Source organism: Gadus morhua, chromosome 10 (assembly GCF_902167405.1).
Source record: "Gadus morhua chromosome 10, gadMor3.0, whole genome shotgun sequence".
NCBI classification, from domain to species: Eukaryota; Metazoa; Chordata; class Actinopteri; order Gadiformes; family Gadidae; genus Gadus; species Gadus morhua.
Genome location: NC_044057.1, coordinates 20636837 through 20656341, shown reverse-complemented (window position 1 = coordinate 20656341; position 19505 = coordinate 20636837). Strand labels below are relative to the sequence as shown.

Genomic DNA, 19505 nt, shown 5'->3' with positions numbered 1-19505 from the left:
GGATTCATTAGGCTTTTATTCCCAGTGACTATACATTTATGAGCCTGTAGGGGTTAGGGGCCTCTTGCTAAAAGATGCCTGCAGGGAGACTGCAGAAATTGGGGGTTTGTTCGCAGAACCCGCCCGCTATACTAGAATGCCATGCCCTCTGTAGGTGGGGGGGGGGGATGGATGAAGAGGTGAGGGGAGGTACTTACCTACAGCCATCCAGGCTGAGAAGCGGATCCAGGTGTCTCCACTCAGCTGAACCATGAGGTAAATGTTGACGAATATACTCAGGATGGGCAGGAATGGCAGCAAGGGCACCTGGGTAAAATCACAGGATGTTAATCAATAAGTAGTAATACAGTGCCTTCCACCTTATTGTACATAGAATGTACTCGGTATCTTATGCATGCCCGGGAGGGGGGTCAATCTCTCGTGCATTTCGCAATTGCTCGTTCGCGTGACCTACAATCAACTTTAGGGTTGTATTATATACGGTTTTGTGGCACTAACTGTTTCAAAAAGTATTTAAAATAAATGGTGCATATTTTGCAGCAAAATTAATGTCTCCTTGTTCATGACATTTAGTCAATGGTTAGGCTACTAATCAATTCCTAGATTACGTTGGAGCAGTATAATTGCCACCTAATGACCTTTCTTGGTATGGCTGTAGTATCTGTAGTCTCAGTATGCTATACAAACAATAACTACGCCAGGGCATCTTGGCTTAGGGGCCGCTAACCTCCCAGGGAAAAAAGTTCCGGCTCAGGATTTTTTTTTCTACCATCACCCCTGTCTTATGTTATGCAGCATATTATAGTATTTACCCAGTATCTGATGTTATGCAGTATATAACATAGTATGTACTCAGTATCTTATGCGGTATATGACGTAGTATTCAACATTGTTTATCATCATGCAGAATATCTACACAGTAGATTACACATTATGCATGGGTCATGTTGACCACAACGAAAATAAATCCAACAAAGCAAAATAGTTGACCACACAATTCAAAGGCAGAACAACCGGAAATCCTTCCCCAGTCATACAGTCATCAATACCATTACAAAGGAACCCTGGTTTGATCAGCCAATCATAGAGCCTGTAGTGGACCCACCATGAAGGAAACCTTCTTGTTGGTCTGCGGTTGTCTGCAGATGAGGAAGACACAGCCACCGAAGAGGATGAGACAGACGCACAGGGTGGCCAGGATCCAGATCTCCAGGCGCAGGATGGAGTACCCATGGTATGTGGTCAGATAGCTGACTATACAAACAATGATCACTGCATAGGGGCCGCACACACACAAAACACATGTTACCGGGTGTCAGGATATTGTTGTGGGTTGGGTGTTCAAACTCCAGCTAAAAGGATCTGTGTTCGATCCCCAACGTAAACAGCTTACAAGAGTAGTTGCAAGACGCCTAACCCCCCCCCTCCACCCTGCTCCTTAATCACATTGGACGTGGAGACGGTGTGCGAGTGTAATTCCCCGTAACAAGCTGTGTCAAAAAGCGATAGTGATTTTCAAATAAGGGAGTGATCAAGAACTAAAAAATGTTTTGGGGGCACTGAATTGCTGTCTAGGATGATTACTGCGATTTTGTTCACTCAAAAATATTTATTACAATATTTATAAAAGTAGCAGCAGCTTTAGCAGTTAAAACGCCAGAGGTCCATTTGAGCCATGAGGGCAAACAGCAGATGGCTGAAATAGTTAGTCATTTGTCTATTGTTCACACAAAAAAAAAATCAGTTTTCATATTTTCTTTACATTTGATTTGCTCGATAGAAACCGTGGGGGGTCGGGGTACGCGTCACCTACCCAGGAACCCGACGGCCATGTTGACCACGGAGGAGGAGTGCTCGGTCGGCGTGGAGGGGGGTTGCAGGAGGGCCTGCAGGGTGGAGCCCCCTCCATTCATCATGTTGAGGTGGGCCTCCGACTCCGTCAGGTCCGACTCGCCCTCCTCAGAGGAGAGGAACGCCCGCTCCCCGTTACACGGCTTCTTCTCCAGCACCCAGTCCGGTTGGTACCTGGGAGGTCAAATGTCACGGGTCTAAGGTCATAATGGCCCAATCTCAATGTCCGGCCTCACAGACTTTGCTGCGCGTTCTCGCGAAATTATTAAGGCTTTGAAATCCAAAGGGCGTGAGGGTTTGAGTCCACACTTAGCGAGTCCTTTCCGTGAGTCCGCATCAGCGCAGACTTCACCTAAGGGAATTACCCACAGTTCAAAGCGTTGTGAAGTTTACCGCGGAGACTATAGGGAAATTAGGAAGGTAAACAAAACCGACGCTACTGTCAATGCGTGACCAGAAGGGAATTTTGGCCTTTTTTTGTGAGCCGGAACATTTGGATCAGCTCACCAACAAGAGCCGGCTATTTTGGCTCCAAAACGGCTCTTCATATTACTGCTTATACCTTTTATAATTCAGCCAAATGTAGCCCGTTCTGACTTATGATCAGTATGTGTAGGCCAATAATCAACTAAATTATTCAATACATCCTTTATACTGAAGTATTCAAAAGTAAAAATAAATATTTTCTAATATCAAATTGCTGTAGCGATTGTTTTCATTGAATTTACAAAAAAACTGAAAAGATGTGGCCTCACACACTCTCTTAGCACCTGAGATCAATTTAGTCTGTGAGTCTTTAGTCCTCAGGGGTCACTTTGGGATTGGGCCATGGTCAAAGGTCAAAAGGTTGTTGTATTGCAGGGTTTTCTAAGGCGATGACTGAATTCCAAATCTTGTTCCTAGGTCTTTCATCCTATTGCTCGCTCACTGGTGGACGATGGCCGTACTGGGCCGATCGCGACATCCTCCCTTGATTTGTCTGTTGATCTAAACCTCCAGAGCATGTTGTGTGTGTATAGAAACACTGGTCCTCTGCCAACAGCTCATTCTGGGGACGCGTGAGGCTTCTCCTCCAGCTTAATAATTAATTGGTAACAGAGCAGAACATCTGGAGGTCGAGGAACCGAGGACGATTGGAATACGGCCTACGACTAGACCATATGTCAGAGCTCCGTTGCCTCTCGAGAAGCTGTGTGTGAACATCCATTCTAGTAGGTCAATAAAGAGCAGACCAATAAAAGCCCTGTTTGGTATCCAGATGTTTTGACCCACATTCCTGCTATCGCTGGCTGTTGACCGCTCTAAAGCCACTTTTCCCATGGTCTCATTCGGGGGGAAACGTGTTTGTTGTATGTTATGGTTTTCTTGCGCAACTCGGATCACTTCAGGAAACAAGTGCGGCCCAGATGGGTATTTATAAAGCAGGAGAAGGTTGGAATAACAGGAGCGTAGTGTATGGAGCTATACCGGAGCTGCGGCTCCTTGTCAGCGGCATCGAAATCGGGGAGTTGTGCAAGGCGTGGAAATTGAGTAAACAGCCGCGTGTGTTCAGGCAGCTTTTTGAGCTGTTGTATAATGGGACTATTCACCGCTCATTACATCACCAGCGCAGTGCAACAGCATGGACCCAAACACAAACATACACACACCTCCAACCTCTTCGCTATAAGCAGGTCTCTCGGTTAATGGCTCAATTTGTCTTGGGGCTATATTCTAAACTGTGCTCTTACCATTTTTAAATAAGCCGGCTTCAATGGGGAGGTTGTGAGGGTCTTACCTGAGGATCAGCACGCAGGCAGCCACCAGGGAGTAGGCCAGGAGGGTCCCGATGGACATCATGTCCACCAACGCCTTCAGGTCAAACAGGAAGGCCATGATGGCTGAGGCCAGGAGATGAAGAACAATTCAGACCAGATTGTCACAACAATGCATAAAGGTGTCAATAAAATACATACGTGTAAATACTTAGGAATGGATGTTATTTATGTCTGTATTTATAACAAATATTTGGGGTGTATGCTGTGAAGTGGCTCAAATTATGTTATCAAATACAGATGAGCATGCATGCAGACACACAAGCAAAATAGAAACATCCACAGAATAGCATCAAGGGTTTGAACAAGAGACATAGGAAACCAATTATAACACGACTGTACGACTATATAACTGGAATCCGATGTCATAAAATGTAATTGAATGCAATCTTGTACTCTGTATTATGTTAGACAATGTCAAATGATCCTTGCGAGTCACACTGAATATCGTCTCAGGATCCTCTGTAAGATCCTCATCACCTGACCCAAGTACGGAGCTAATCTCTCAGCCTGGTTCAAACACGGCTATCCGGCCAGCCCAGTACTCCTGCAATCATACGCCAGCGTTTAAGCTGTGATTAAACAATAGACCAGGCTGTCTCTACGTCTGTTAGTCTTTCTGAAGTGGAAGCAAGGCGAGATTATCAAAGGCAGTTTCTCTCCTTATTAATTCTGTGTTCTGTGTATCTATGTTGAGGATCCGCACCTCGGGTTGTTTGAGGTGTAATCCACCACCTGACGCTAACACATTATAGCATCAGAGACATTGAGTTCAGCAGCTAGCCGCTACGATCAGAGCTCTCTCCCTCCAGTCCTCTGCCCTCACCTTGTTATTTAACGCCAAGTGCAGCATAAACTCATGGGTTCAAAATGCATTTAACAATATACATGATCTCTTTACTCCTTGAACATTTCCATTGTGTTCCATCCAGTTAAATCTAATTTAACAGGATGGAATATTAGATTGGTATTGTTGTTTGGCTCCAAAAAAAAAAACTTTCATCAAAGTAGTGATACTGGGATATTAAAGTGTAATGGATTAAGGATAAAGAGATGTGGAAAAGGGTGGATCTTCAGTACATAAATGATGATGAAGGCTGAGGGATATCTCATGCTGCAAAAAAACACCACTCACATCACCATGTTTAACATGCATTTATCCCCACCGACACTGACACCACCACCACCACCCAGCCCATCAAGGGAACATGCGCAGGGGGACATGGGCTCATCAAAAGCCTGCCGATTGATGCTCCAGCCCTTTGACAGCCCAGGTAGGCAAAGCACCAACAAAAACATGAAGCCTCCTTGTGTGTCTCTCTCTCTCTCTCTCTCCGTTCTTACCCGCGATGGTGCCTGCCGCCATGGTGGCTGCCACAGGCGACTGCCGTTTACTCACATTGGACATAAATTTGAACAGAATGCCATCTCTCGCCATGGCAAAGAGAATGCGGGGCAGAGGGAACATGGCGCCCAGCAGACTGGGAAAAAGACGGTTCACTGTTAAGTAGAGGACATTCTGGGGGAAGAAATCATTACAGTGGACACCTGCACAACCGTGAAAGAATCAAGATGGCACCCGAGTACAGAAGCACTTTCGCTTTTTGGACTTAACTGGGTGAAGGTCACCTCATTGAAAGTCAGTCCTTTCAATGTCATCTAAATGTGATATTTCAGCTGTTGTTTATATTTAGGAGTACAATCTAGGGAGATCTGAATCTTGAACCCGGGTCTTTCACAGTCGATTGGGGGACAACGATTGGCAGGAGTGATCTTATTGGACGATCCCTGTCTCTCACCTGCTACCACACCGGACACCATGGTGGCAATAAGCGGGGTCTTCGTCTTAGGATTGATTCGTGCTAAGGTTTTGAAAAGCACCCCGTCCGTGGCCATAGCATAGATTACACGTGGCATAGGAAATATGGAGCCCAGCAGACTGCAGCACAGGGCAAGAGACATGCAAGAGCATCACATTAGTCAAGAACCACAGGAAACACACACACACACACACACACACACACACACACACACACACACACACACACACACACACACACACACGTGCACCAAGTCACACCAGACACGTACACACACAAAGTCACACACACACAGCGTATAAAAGCATAAGAGTAAATCAAAGTCTTAGTGTGTCTTTCTTTTCTGTCAATAGTATTATTAAAGTGTTGTTTCCAAAGCCTGGTTTCGTAACCTTGCAATAATTACATTACAGTTCTATTTTTTTTTGAGTGTCTGCTCTATTACTCTCATTATGGTCTCTAAAAACTTTGTTACACAGGCCTTGATTACACAAGTTACTCTTTAAATCACGTTTTGAAATTGGGTGAGATCGAGATACAAAGAGAGATGTTTCTCAATCTGAACACGTGGGAACAGTTTTACGAGAGATGTGGACAAACATTATCAAAAGCACCTCCGGAGGTAATGAGCATTCAATTAAATCTAGATTAGTACAAGATGGATGCCACGCAGGCCATCTCGCACTAATCTAGAGACTCAGGTTTGATGTCAAGCGGGGATAACCTAACCTCTCGCAAAACTGCACCCCCAATGTGTGAACAGGCTGAGGCAGGTGTGAGCATGGTGTGCCTGTCCTGTTCATACATGAGTTTTGGAATCTAGATACAGTATACAGATACAGTGGAAATCACTGTAATAAAATCGTGATAATTATCGTTGTGTAAACAGGCCCACGGACTATCCACAGAGAAGAAAGACGGAAACACAGCGTTCTGAATTGAATACACTGCTCAATGTAATTCAAGCTTATCAGATTATAACAGCGGCACAAAGTACAAAACCAAGACAGATGCAGTCCCCACCACTTAGGGAAAGCAGAATCAACCCGGTACAAGACTAATCATTATTGTCACATGTCAATCCCCATTACGGGACACAACAATTGCAGTCAATCAAACACTATAACTGCAATTTTATAAATAACTAACTGGTTACATAAAATACTGAAACCCGGTAGCCCTAATAACTAAATCAACGTTTATCATATACTGAAAACATCATCATTCGAATTGAATTTAAACTTTTGATACTTTGAGGGAAAATATAGACGGTCCCTTACCTGGTGGACAAGGCACACAGGGACCCTACGGCCACCAAGTACTTTGCGGGGCCCCAGCCCACGTACTCGAAGGCCATGGGCAGGGGGCTCTTTTCGTCCAGCAGGTAGTAGGGCATCATGAGGGTGAGGGCGGCCGACACCCCGAAGTACGCCAGGAAACAGACGGTCAGAGACACTACGATGCCGATGGGGATGGCCTTCTGGGGGTTCCTCACCTCCTCCCCTGTTCACACACACACACACACACACACACACAGTTTGGATGATACACACACACACACATGCACACAAGTGTGCATATTTACAGAGATACAGATATACGCACACCTACACACACAAACCCAGATACTCATACAGATAAAGAAACACACAGATACACACACAAAACAGATAGTGTTTTATATAATCGTTTTCTACACCTTTCCCTCCCCCCCCTAGACTTTTTCCCATTTCACGTCATGTCCCAGAAACAATCCAATAAATACGCAACAAAACACAAACCTAAACACTGCAGGATACGTCAACCTATTCCTTCCATTTACCTGTTGTCGCTATACAGTCAAAGCCCACAAAGGCGTAGAAGCAGGTGGCGGCGCCGGCCAGGGTACCGCTGAACCCGTAGGGCATGAACCCTCCTACACCGTAGGCACTGCTCACATTGGCTGACGCAGATAGATTCCTGAAGCGCACACACACACACACACACACAGCCAACACCACTGTTTATTCACTGAGTAAAGTAAATACAAACACGAGTGGGACAAATCGTGGTTGACGCACAACTCGTGAAATAAAAACAATTTAGATATAGTTTGTACTGTGTAGGAATAAAGTTATATACTAACCGGTGCTTACATCATACCAATTTACGTTCTACACTACATCCCTCTACAAGCTGATGTTCGTTATCACAAGACAAACAGTTTGAGTTCCCCCGAGTTCCTCAAGCAGTCGGACTCGACATTTACTTTTTTAGTATGGTGACGTTGACGAGACACTCCTCGGAGATCTGCCAGTTTTTGGAGTCTCCTTTGACGAAGCCGGAGATGATGACGAAGAGCAGCACGAGGACGTTGACGGCTGTGAAGACCTTGTTCACCCAGGCGGACTCCTTCACCCCGAACGACAGCAGCCCTGGGAGACGAAGGAGGAGGAGGAGGAGGAGCATGTAGATACTTTGTTCAGATAGTGTCTTGTGAACTTTAAGGTATTAGACTTTTATGTACTATACGTCTAGTGACCTGTCCTTTAATGCCCTGCAGCTTATCTCTTACAAATATTTTATCGTTCAAATTGCGCATATTGAATGTTTTTCTTTACTGTATTAAAATACAGTTTATTATTTTATGTATATTTTCGCCATCTGTTAGATGTCTATTTTCAACCTCTTTTAGACATCTATTACACATCTATTTATGACGTATTATATTATTTAATTTGGTCAAAATGCCTTAAGAAAGGAAATGGCCTACCCCGGCACTCTACAAACATCCTCTTTCCCACATTCAAAATGATATTTGCCGAGGTTGATCCCTTCATATAAGAGAAGACACATCTGTCTCTCTACCATCAATGGAACCAGTATCAACATCAATATCCTCTGGGCAATGGGCTGCCTTACCGGAGAGCAGCAGGATCAGACAGACGGCAAAGAAGTCGGGGTACTGCGCCAGCCCCGGGGAGTTCATGCTGAAGTAGGTCTTACAGAACCTCTCGATGTGTCCGCCGATCAGCTCGTCGAACGTCCCGCTCCACGCCCGCGCCACCGACGACGTACCTAAGAGAGACCACCGCGCCTGTCATCAGCTCGCCACTACTAGCATCACCTCGATTCAGCCCAATCGGGAAGCGTAAATTGTAAATGGACTGCATTTATATAGCCCTTTATCCAAAGCGCTTTACAATAATGCCTGACATTCACCCATTCATACACACAATCACACACCGATGGCGGAGTCAACCATGCAAGGCGACAGCCAGCTCATCTGAAGTAGTTAGGGTGAGGTGCCTTGCTCAGGGACACCTCGACACTCGAACGAGCAACCTTGCGGTTACCAGCCGACCCGCCCTACCTCCTAAGCTACTGCGGCCGTGAGTGTAGCCCAAGAACTCACCGATGACGTAGGACAGGATGAGGTTCCAGCCGGTGATGAAGGCCCAGATCTCCCCGACCGTCACGTAGCTGTAGAGGTACGCCGAGCCCGTCTTGGGGACGCGCGCTCCGAACTCGGCGTAGCAGAGCCCCGCCATGACCGAGGCCAGGGCGGCGATGAGGAAGGAGATGACGATGCTGGGGCCAGAGTTGCCCTTGGCCACCTCCCCGGCCAGCACGTAGACGCCGGCCCCCAGGGTGCTGCCCACGCCCAGGGCGATGAGGTCCACCGTGCCCAGGCAGCGGCACAGCTTGGAGTCCTCCAGGCTGCTCATGTCCACCACCTTCCTGCGCACCAGGGAGCGACCGAACGATAACACCTGGTCCAGCATGGTGACACCGACTGCTGGGGAACGGGTCGTGCAGAACCGAAAACAAATGCACAAAACCTTTTGATCAGGGACGGAGCAGTTTGTACTAGGATTATATATTTGCACTGGGACAATATATGGTGATACAGTCCAAGTTAAAATTGATGATGGTCCCCCCTCAGCTGGCAGAGAATGGCATCAACGCCGCCAGGGTTAGGGGTTTGATCCCCCTGGGGCCACCCATGCTACAGAATGTACGCACTGAAAGATGCTTTGGGGGGGGGGGTGTGGACAGTTCTTTCAGCCAATAAAGTGTAAGCCAAACTCAACTACGACAAAGTCCCATTGGAGATGGTGATGGTCTGATTATAACCCGTTGTCTGTGGTTAACGATGCATATCTAAGTGCTCAAAGGACTGCCTCGTAGAGGGGGCCGTCAGGCTGGCATTCCAATTCATCACACTAATTGTATTGTTGATGGGAGTATTTTTTACAGTACAGGAAGAAGAGGAGGACAAAGTTTAGCAGTCTGTTATGTAATGCATGCAACTGTCCTTTTGATTAACTGAACTAGCTTGGGGTGCCGCGGAATTTCAGAACAATGACGGACGAGTGGATTATTCGTGCATAGAGAATGTGTGATGCTACTTTTTGCTTTCAACCAGTACGTTTAGCGATAAATCAAATGTGACTAGCATTTAGATGGGCATTGATATCCAACAAAGTGTGATTAATTTTAAATAGGGGAAATTAACATAACAATGATGGGTGAATTATGTTACAGGGGAAGTTTGGGGGGATAGAAAAATAGGTATAATTTTCTTAAAGTTTAAATGTTTTCTTGACTTTTGTAAACACAACTACGCAAAAATATTTAAATGCTTAAATAAAAATGATGACCTATTCAAAATATTATTATCATATGTGAATCCGCAATTAAACTAGAGGCAAACAATTTTAGCTTAATATACATACATACATACATACATACATACATACATACATACATACATACATACATACATACATACATACACGCATACATATTAGAAAATATACAAATTTAACACTACAGTTCAGTAAAGTAGTTAAAATAATTCCAAGAAAAAAGTTGATACGGTCTGATGCAAGATTTCCTCCAACACCACTTACCTATCTCTATGCTGACGCAATATCAATTCAATGATTCCAAGTTGCGACGAATAAAACTAAATCAGTCAGAGGACGACTAAATATCCGTCCTCCACGGGACTTTCACGACGGCTAGTCGAAGCAGTAGCGGCCCGGGACACCAAAAGAAAGCCACGGTGTGTGCAGGGTCCAATAAGCTGCAGAACTCCACCAAGACACTGCCGTCGCACTGCAGAGTCCCCAAATGCAATCTTAAGGCATCTAAACTGCCCCTATGTACACTCTCGCTCCTCCCCTCTATCCCCAGCTGGTCTCAATAGACCATGGACCAAGCCACCGGTCCTACCCACCTACCCCTCCCCCCCCCCCAATCAGACACTGCAGTGACGTTCACAGGACAGTGCAAAGGGGAGGAGAGGCCCGGAGGGGGGAGACAGCCAGACAGGGGGCGGGAGGGAGGGTCTGAGGCAGGGTTGGGGGGAGCAATGAGTTCTGGTACGCCAATGTGTTCTGAAGGAGCCCGTATTACTCCGACACCAGACTGAGAGATATGACATTTATTTGCGGCATTCGTTTATATTTCTGATGCCCGCCGCCGGCCCAACAAGCTCCCCAGCTGCGCCCGGGTTACTTACTGACGGCTGATAAATTGTTAGGCAACTGACGTGGACAAACATTGAGACAGACGTCGGTGTTTGCCCAGCGCAGCATGGAGGACTGCCGCTAAAAGCATGCGTGCTGATTGGTCAGTGAAGGGTGGACGCGGAGCGCTGCTGGGGTCGAGTCCTCTTAATGGAAGATAAGTATTGCTCAATGTACACTGAGCCCTTGGAGTCAAGGACATCACAGAAAATCAATAGTACACTACACCCCCCCCCCCCCCCCCCCCCCCCCCGACTGACCCGCCTCCTCCACAGCAATAATGGCACTGCTCCAGATTAGGGGGTTATTCCATTTTTTTCATTTTGTGGGGATCAACTCATTCGTTGTTAATGACGAACAATGAACCGAAATATAAACAACACGGAATGTACGGCAGGGGGGCTGTTGCTGCCAAGATCTGGCTCAGACCAGATGAAGGCCGCGGTGGGAAGGTTGCAGCTGGCCCCTCTGACAACACTGTGCAGCCACGCTAGAGAGAGCCTGGAAACAGCTCGCCTTTGAGCCCGTCTTGTACTTTAAGTCCCCCAGCCAAGCCCCCTCCAGGCCCTGACTGCCTGGGCCCGCTGGTCTGACCTGCATGCTGATTGAAACGAGAATGCCATCCTTAGCAGAGGGGCAGACTGGAGACTCCACCGGCCACGCTCGCTTTGTGTGTAGAATACACACCCATAGATTCTCACACACACACACACACACACACACGCGCACACACACACACACACACGCACGCACACGCACACACAGACACACACAAATAGACATGCGCACACTCACACGCACACACAAATACACATACCCACAAAAACACAAAATCATAGACACACTTGTACAAAGGCAAACTCACAAACACACACATACACACACACAAAGCGTAACAGTGCAGGGGGGGAAAGTCCGGGTATCCCTGGTATAATATTCCCCCTGGTATAGCTCTACTCGTCTTCGGAAGTGGACTCATAGCATCCACCGGTCACCATGGCGACGGCGGACGAGAGAAAGAGGCTAACCATGCGCCGCTGTTGACTCGCGCTAATCGTGTGAAGCCAATTGAATGCACTTCTGCTTCGTTGGCCGCCCTAGCCGGCTCTGGACATGGTAGGTATGGTCAACAGATTGAGTGCTGTTTGCCATGGACCTCTCGCTCCACTGAGCGCTGGTGTCACCAGGAAAGGTTGAAGTGAACCATTACTGATAAGCCTGACAACAGCTCAAAGTGGAAGCATTTAGACGCATTAATAGGGTCCCGATGAGAGAGATAAATAAATAAAATACAGCAACAACCATTTGGCCAGTAGTGTTACTGGCCCGAAATACAACAAGTAGGGCATAATACAAGTATTTTTCATTGATCATAAGTTCCTTGAGCAGCTTAATATGGGATAGGAGAAAATTATGCTTATTGTCTTCTGAATGCCTTTGCAATAATCTTCTAATAATATTCTTCTTGTCAACTATGCCCAACTTCCAGATTCATCTGAAATCATGAATAAAATTAGGATTCAAGCAACTAGATATAATCAAGGCTGGCAACAAATAGTGAGGTTATACAGTTATAAAAAAGTTATATAATAATCTAATAAATGTTCTCAGCAGTTAATCCCTGCTCTCCTGACGTGTCCGTGAACCAGTGAAGCCAGTGACAGAGGCTCTGCATATTAAACCGCTGACAGAGCCTCTCCATATTAAAGTAAAGGAGAAGACTGGCCACCCCAGCCTGAAGACATCAGCTCTTAGCTTCACTTAATACTCTTTTTATTAACTTATAAGACTGAGCATTATCCACGGTTGCCTTCCTCCTGTACCCCTGCCCTGGTCAAAGTAAATGTATTGCCTTGTGGCCAACAAAGCAGATCCATATAAAACAAATACATGAGAACCAAGCAATGGATTATTGCTTAAAGACAATTATCCATACTGGACGTCGAAGTGCACAGAAAGCAGGCTGTGTCTGCCTTGATTCAGAATCAGTAGTAGACTGTGAACAAGTGTCTGTGAAGATTTCAAATCAACACTGACAGACAGGCCACTGTAGAAATGCACTAATTACATTCCCCAGTGACAGCTTTTCATCTGTACTCCTAAATGTGTTTCTTTGGTAAAATATCTCCGTGATAGAACCACCTAACAGCCTTTTTTTTGGTTTCTGGTACAAGCAAGGTAGCAGTGAGTCTTCTTTGCTTAGGAAGGTTCCTAACTGACTGAAATGACCCGGAAGTATCTAAGTGGCAGCCATGATTAGAGCTTCCACAGTGAGTCTGTGATAAGAGTCATTGAAATGGATTAACTTGATTAAAATTGTTGCAAGCACGATATACTCTCACAATTATTTTCCTTTATTTATATGTGTAACTATGCTTTTACTTTTTCCGTTCACATAAAACAGCATCATCTTAACAATATAAGAATGCTATTTTGACAAAGCCCATCAAAGTCTCCCATATCGTCAATCACCACAACAGCTTGTCACAGACATTCTTTCATTAATTTCGCAACTGTGCTGTTTTGGTGTTGTGGTCTGAGACAACCACGCCCCACTCACTTGAATATACCAAAACGGGGGAATAATGAAAATGAATATGGCATTAATAAATTATTGTGGCATTGTGAAATAAATGTTGCACTAAAATAATTAATTAATTAATTAATTCATGGCCCCTGAAATAATTCAAAGTAGTCATTTTAAAAAACACCATTTACGAATTTAAACTATATTTATTCATTAAAACTGTATTTATTTACTTAATTAAATATATTTAAATGTCTATTTCCTAGTTTTTATTTCCGGATTTATTTGATAGCAATATTTAATGTAATTCAGTCTTTTCCAATTATGTGCCTTCCCTTTTCAAAGTCCAAGTGTACATTTTAACATGTAGGCCTACCTCATTGGAACCCATATTTGTAGTGCTACACCAGTCCTGAATAGTTTCTTCTTCTAGAGTGGTCTAGTGATGTGTGATTCATGGACAATTCGTTCAAAAAGACAGAATCTGTGGTGAATCTTTTGGCACATACGATTTCTTTGTATGGGTGTTCATTATTTGTTCTTGGATTTGTTCGATCCGTATTTGTTCTTGGATTTGTACGATCCGTATCTGTGAGTGGATGGTTGATTTCATTCTACGTTTTGCGAATGCTCATCACTTCATAGGGACCTTTTTCCTATTTGTTGTTTAAATGCATGTCCTGCACATGGAGAAACACCTTGTTAAACCTAGTCATGGTGATGATTATGAAAATTTGAATTTTGGCTGCAGCGTGTAGTTTTTGTATAATTGTCTGCTTAAGAACTCCTTCTAACATAGCCTCCTACGTGTGTTACCGTAAATCACCAAGTAAACACGCAAGCGCCTTACACTATCGAAGGCCTACTTGACACACGTTATTTAGAGGTTACCACTCTGAGTCATACCTAGTCTGAACCCACGATGCCACAGAGGATTAAAATGATGTTTTATCACCTTTTATATTCATAACATTGCAATGTTAATATTTGAGATTGAGTTTCCTTGCAGCGCTGGTTCTTCTGAGAAGACTGCCAAGATTCTAACTCGATATTGACATGTGAGTTGCAATATTTGATTAAAAGATTAGGTCAGAGAAGTGATCTTTTTTTGTTCTGCACAAAAAAACCCCAACACAGAAAAAAATTATTTATCCTTATATATAGAGTGGCGAAGTCACGCCTTTTCCGGTAGAGCCCGTGACCGATGAGATCGAAATATATGAATGGGATTCAATGGAGAGAAAGTAATTATTTTCTTGTCTTTATATGCCCCCGATTACACATTTGTTGTTTGTTGATTTAAATTATAATTTTTCACGTCAAGAGTTTGACCGTCTATTGTGCAATTGTTCAGTTAAAGGCTGTCGAGAAAACACAATGAGAAAGACTACATGTCTCGCATGTGACGTCACGCTCCCTGCGACTGGCGTGGACAAGACTGACAATATGTCCATGCAATCACCCCATCGGCATACCTGAAACTCTCCACATGCCCCGACTTGTAATGGTTTTCACATCTTTCTATGCTTTTATCCTCCCCTTGGAAAATAGCGGTGAAGTGGTGCAAAGAGATCGCCATGTCTGCACCGGAGTTCCAAGCACGGGTGGTGAGGTATATCATTTGCGTCGAGAGCAGCAACGAGCTGTAGTTCACATAGCATCCTCACGCAAAACATAACTTAATCAAACCTGTTTGATTAATTTTTAGTTTTCTTTGCATGAAAAATCATCATTTAAATTCTCAACCCATATGATCACTGCCGCCATATGGTGGCACTTGTCCCGACCGATTAGGCACTGGCAGCTGCTGTACTTCACTGTCTGTCCCTCAACATGAACCGATATTGAACACAATTCGCTCCTCACACTAACTCATCTCAAAGATACTAACTAACGTTAGCCTAACGTGGCTGGCAGATTTATATCAACTTTCCTAACTTCACTTACATTACAAAACATGACCTATATATTTTTAGTTTTATCTTCATTTAAGTTCAACGTTTTACCAGTCCTGGGGTCTCATTTATAAAACTGTGCGTAGGATCGTTACTAAAAATGTGCGTACGCCCAGAAGCCAAGTTTTGCGTGCGCCAAAAAATATTCAGATTTATAAAACACTGCGTACGCACACCTGTACGCAATCTTTGCTTTATAAATCACATACTGACAACTATTGTGCGCAGCTGAATCAGCTTCACGTTCCGCCCTCTACACGCCCCTTTTTAACCATAAATGGTCAATGCAAATGACCTCATGAATGCGATCTGCATATAAAACAGACTCAGATGCCGGTATTATGTCTTGTTGGAAACAATGGCAGAAGTACTGAGAAAATCAAAAAAGCGAAATTTCACGGAGGTTGAAGTGGAGACACTTGTGGGTGAGATGGAGGCCCGAAAGGTAGTTTTGTTCGGCGGTCACGGGATTGGGATCGCCAACAACAAAAAGCAGAGTGAGTGGCAACATGTTGCTGCAGCAGTGAACTCTGTCAGTAGCACGGAGCGCACTGTCCCAGAATTAAAAAAAGAAGTGGTCTGACATAGTTACATATTTTTATCTAGCCTACCAATAAATCGTTATGGTCCCTAAATACCCTCTCCCTCCGAATCCTGCCATTTGCATGGTCCGCCAGAAGTGCCATATGGTGCAGCATTACCACGGCGCTCACCTCTGTATTTATAGGGTTACGGTAATAAGACTAAGAACGACTAAGAATGACGAGAACGCCTTGGATAATCAGTTTGTAATTACCCACGTAAAATGTTCTTGAACATAACCCCTTTTTAATGCCTGATTTGTCATGAAAGCATCAAGAGTAACGGACAACGATTGTGATGAGTGTGGCTTGGTTTTTCACACTTGGGATTTAATTGACATTCGATCATGTGTTTACAGTGTCACCTAAAAATATTATGTTATTGACACATGTTGGACAGATGCTTTATTCCATGCAGTCGCGCCGTCAGTGGACAGTATGGATTGACGGGATTAAATATAGGGAATTTCTTTTTATTTCTATTCTAAGGAGATATTTCTGGAGTTATAACTGAGAAATAACGCAGTGGACTTAAATTATTCTGATTAGGATTTAACGCATGATACGGGTTGAAATTAAATTGATGAAGGGCGATGATAAAACATAATCGTTCTTCTCACTCTGCAATTCTTCGGTCTGACTTCAGTTCACCACCACACCGTCTGCGTCGCCAATTCTCCTTTTCCTCCAAACCATGCGTACGCATGGGTCAGAGTTTGCTTAGGGCTGCGCACATTTTCCCGTCAAGTTGGTTTTTTATAGATCACAACCTTGGCGTGAAAAGTCACGTACGCCAATTTCAGCCCCGTTTTGTGCGTACGCAACGGTTATAAATGAGACCCCTGAACTGTTGTTGAGTATTACTTAATTCAGAACATGGAATAACGTATCATCTTTAACGTTAACTTAGATGTCAACTAGCCTAGATGTCAATGGCTAACTTCCAACTCACCTCAACCTCGTAAACTTTATTTTTCTGTGATGCCTGGACGCTACCCTTTATAACTCCCCCAGGCAAAACAGCTACACCGACCACTCTGTTGGAGTGAAACGAATTCAACCCTTTCTTTACTCTTTCAGGTGTCTCACTGAAGAAAGAAGTCTTCGTAAAAAGGTTCACCGGTTCAGCCATTGTTGTGCGGTTGGACCCGGAAGTTTTATTTTGAAAGGGGGTTACGTCACGACTTAACAGCCGAATAGAGTGGCGAAGTCATGCCACTCAAGAGTGCCGAAGTCACGTGAGGATTATACAATGTTGCGTTATTTCCAAATTAAATAGAATTGTTTGTATTATTCGGAATGCATTTTAACGGATCTAATACAAAGAATCAACCGCCAGATTGATTTGCGCATGCGCAGGTGAACTAGCCTGGCTCCGCCCGCCTAAGTACTTCCGCTCAATTAGAATTTCCCTCACACGTTCGCTCCGTTGGAGACTTCGGCTTTGTCAAAAAGTTGAAAAATGTTCAACTTTTTCGGCAGCGACGGATCCTTCATCCAATCAGATCGCGTATGCAAATGTGTGCAATGTCTCGGGCTCTGACGACCCCGGAAAGCTCCCCCATCCGTCAGCAAAGCCTTCCGACGTCCTTTGACTGACGGTGCGTGCAGTGGGCATGAGGCGTAGTCTGCGGTATGTCACGCCTCGTGCCCACTACCTCCGTCCGCTGAAGGCTCCGTTAAAAAGTTGAAAAGTTTTCAACTTTTTCGGCAGCGACGGATCCGTCATCCAATCAGATCACGTATGCAAATTTAAGCACTGTGACACTACTCGGGCTCTGACGACCCTGGAAACCACCCCCATCCGACAGCCACGCCTTCCCAGTCCTTTGACTGACGGTGCAGTGGGCATGTCTCCGTCCAAATTTTTTGCGTCCAATCAGCGAACAGAGGGAGTGGCTGAGAACAATGAAGTTAAAGTCAGCTCTCCTTTGATAGGACCAGGCTACAGGTGAACGATCCGACCCGAAAAGATTTGTTAATTTCAATGAGCGAGATCCGAAGATCCGAGTAAAAAAAAAGATCTCAACTTCTCATCACTACAGTGGTCAACACAAAACAATTTACAGCTTCATGGGTTGGAGATAAGTGACACCCTATGGCATCTTTACCATTCCACCCATGCCAAGACAGACTGAAGATTAAACTGGGTAAACCAGACCCTAGCCTTATTTACCATTCCGCCGACCAATACCAATATTTACTGAATTTACTGAAACCACGGTAACTACAGAGCTGGTTCTGAGACTACTTTCCCAGATTCTAACTAGATATTCACATGGCTGGTTTATAAGCAAATGGTTTCTATACATTTGTTCCATTTAGTAGGCCTAGGCTATTTGTGTTTAGTGAAGCTGCGAGTAGCCATATTTGAAAAGAATATATTGCATTTTATTAAAATGCAACTACCATAGCCTGTTTGAATTCTTTGTGTTCTGCGTAAAGAAAAGCATAAACCTACGACTCAGCGCACTCACAGAAAACAAGTCGATAGTCATCACCATTGGAAAAAATATATATATTATATATATATATATATATATACTTTGCATGATGAGATTATACAATGTTGCAACATATTCCAAATTAAATAATAAAACCTATTCATCAGTCATTCAGCATGCATTCTAACGGATTTAATAGAGAGAATCGAGTGCGATGGTGCGTTAGGGCCAGTGGCCATCGGAGTGTGGCAGCGACAGCGTTGCCAAGCATCAGTAAGTCAATCACTTCTGCTTAGTTTAACGCAACAGTTTTATTGCTTCAACTTTACTCTAGTAGCCTGCAACAGATGGCTGAGCTCGCAACAAGCTGGAGTCGAATGTAGAAATACATAGGCCTACATTGAAAATGTCTTTCAAGGGGTCCCTACCGACAACGAAATGACATACGGACACATGTCTTTGACTGAAAAAATGACTGAAAGTTCCATATCAACACCCTGTCCCTGTGAATTGCCTTACACCTCGCAATTTGCAGTTGACTCTGTAATGATCATTCATCATTCGATCAACTACACATTTTGGCATTTGTAACCGTGTGCGTAATGGTGTGCGTTTTAATGAAGAAAGATAAATACACGTCTCTCCATAACTTCCGTTCTAATCACAAATTCCTGGAACATTGAACATTGACTATCGATATAAATATCTGTACTTTTGCATTGCATTGCAGTTCATTATAGCTATCTGCACTCCAAATTGTTCCATGTAGGCCTACCCAACATGCATCATCCAGGCCTGCTCTTTGGTTTTTGGGACTGGGGGAAAAGTTCCAAGTTAAATACTGATATTCTTTAAATAGGTATTCCGTTTTTCGATTCGGCGCACTCGTATAGAAACCTACTCAAATTAAATTAGAAACTTACTTTTCGCGGTCCCAGACTTGACAGCTACAGACGGGTCACGATCGGACTGACGTTTATATTTCCGAGGACACACC

The 19505-nt window shown here is 44.3% G+C and overlaps 1 protein-coding gene across 5 annotated transcripts in view; it reads right to left on the bottom strand.

Annotated features, from left to right (window-relative positions):
- slc7a2 (solute carrier family 7 member 2) overlaps positions 1-19493 on the bottom strand; it is a 20932-nt gene extending 1439 nt beyond the window's left edge. The window contains exons 1-11 of one of the 5 annotated variants that reach the window (XM_030369130.1): positions 19432-19493; positions 8880-9263; positions 8387-8542; positions 7734-7899; positions 7308-7444; positions 6766-6988; positions 5465-5604; positions 3629-3731; positions 1814-2025; positions 1106-1272; positions 198-306 (exon numbers count right to left, since the gene is read on the bottom strand). In XM_030369130.1, coding sequence (XP_030224990.1) covers positions 198-306; positions 1106-1272; positions 1814-2025; positions 3629-3731; positions 5465-5604; positions 6766-6988; positions 7308-7444; positions 7734-7899; positions 8387-8542; positions 8880-9249 — 1783 coding nt within the window. In that variant the 5' untranslated portion in view covers positions 9250-9263; positions 19432-19493. Of the gene's footprint in view, positions 1-197; positions 307-1105; positions 1273-1813; positions 2026-3628; positions 3732-5009; positions 5147-5464; positions 5605-6765; positions 6989-7307; positions 7445-7733; positions 7900-8386; positions 8543-8879; positions 9264-10380; positions 10666-19431 lie in introns of those variants that run through there. The other 4 variants (XM_030369131.1, XM_030369129.1, XM_030369128.1 and 1 more) reach the window with 4 other exon arrangements.
- Between the last annotated feature and the right edge of the window lie 12 nt (positions 19494-19505).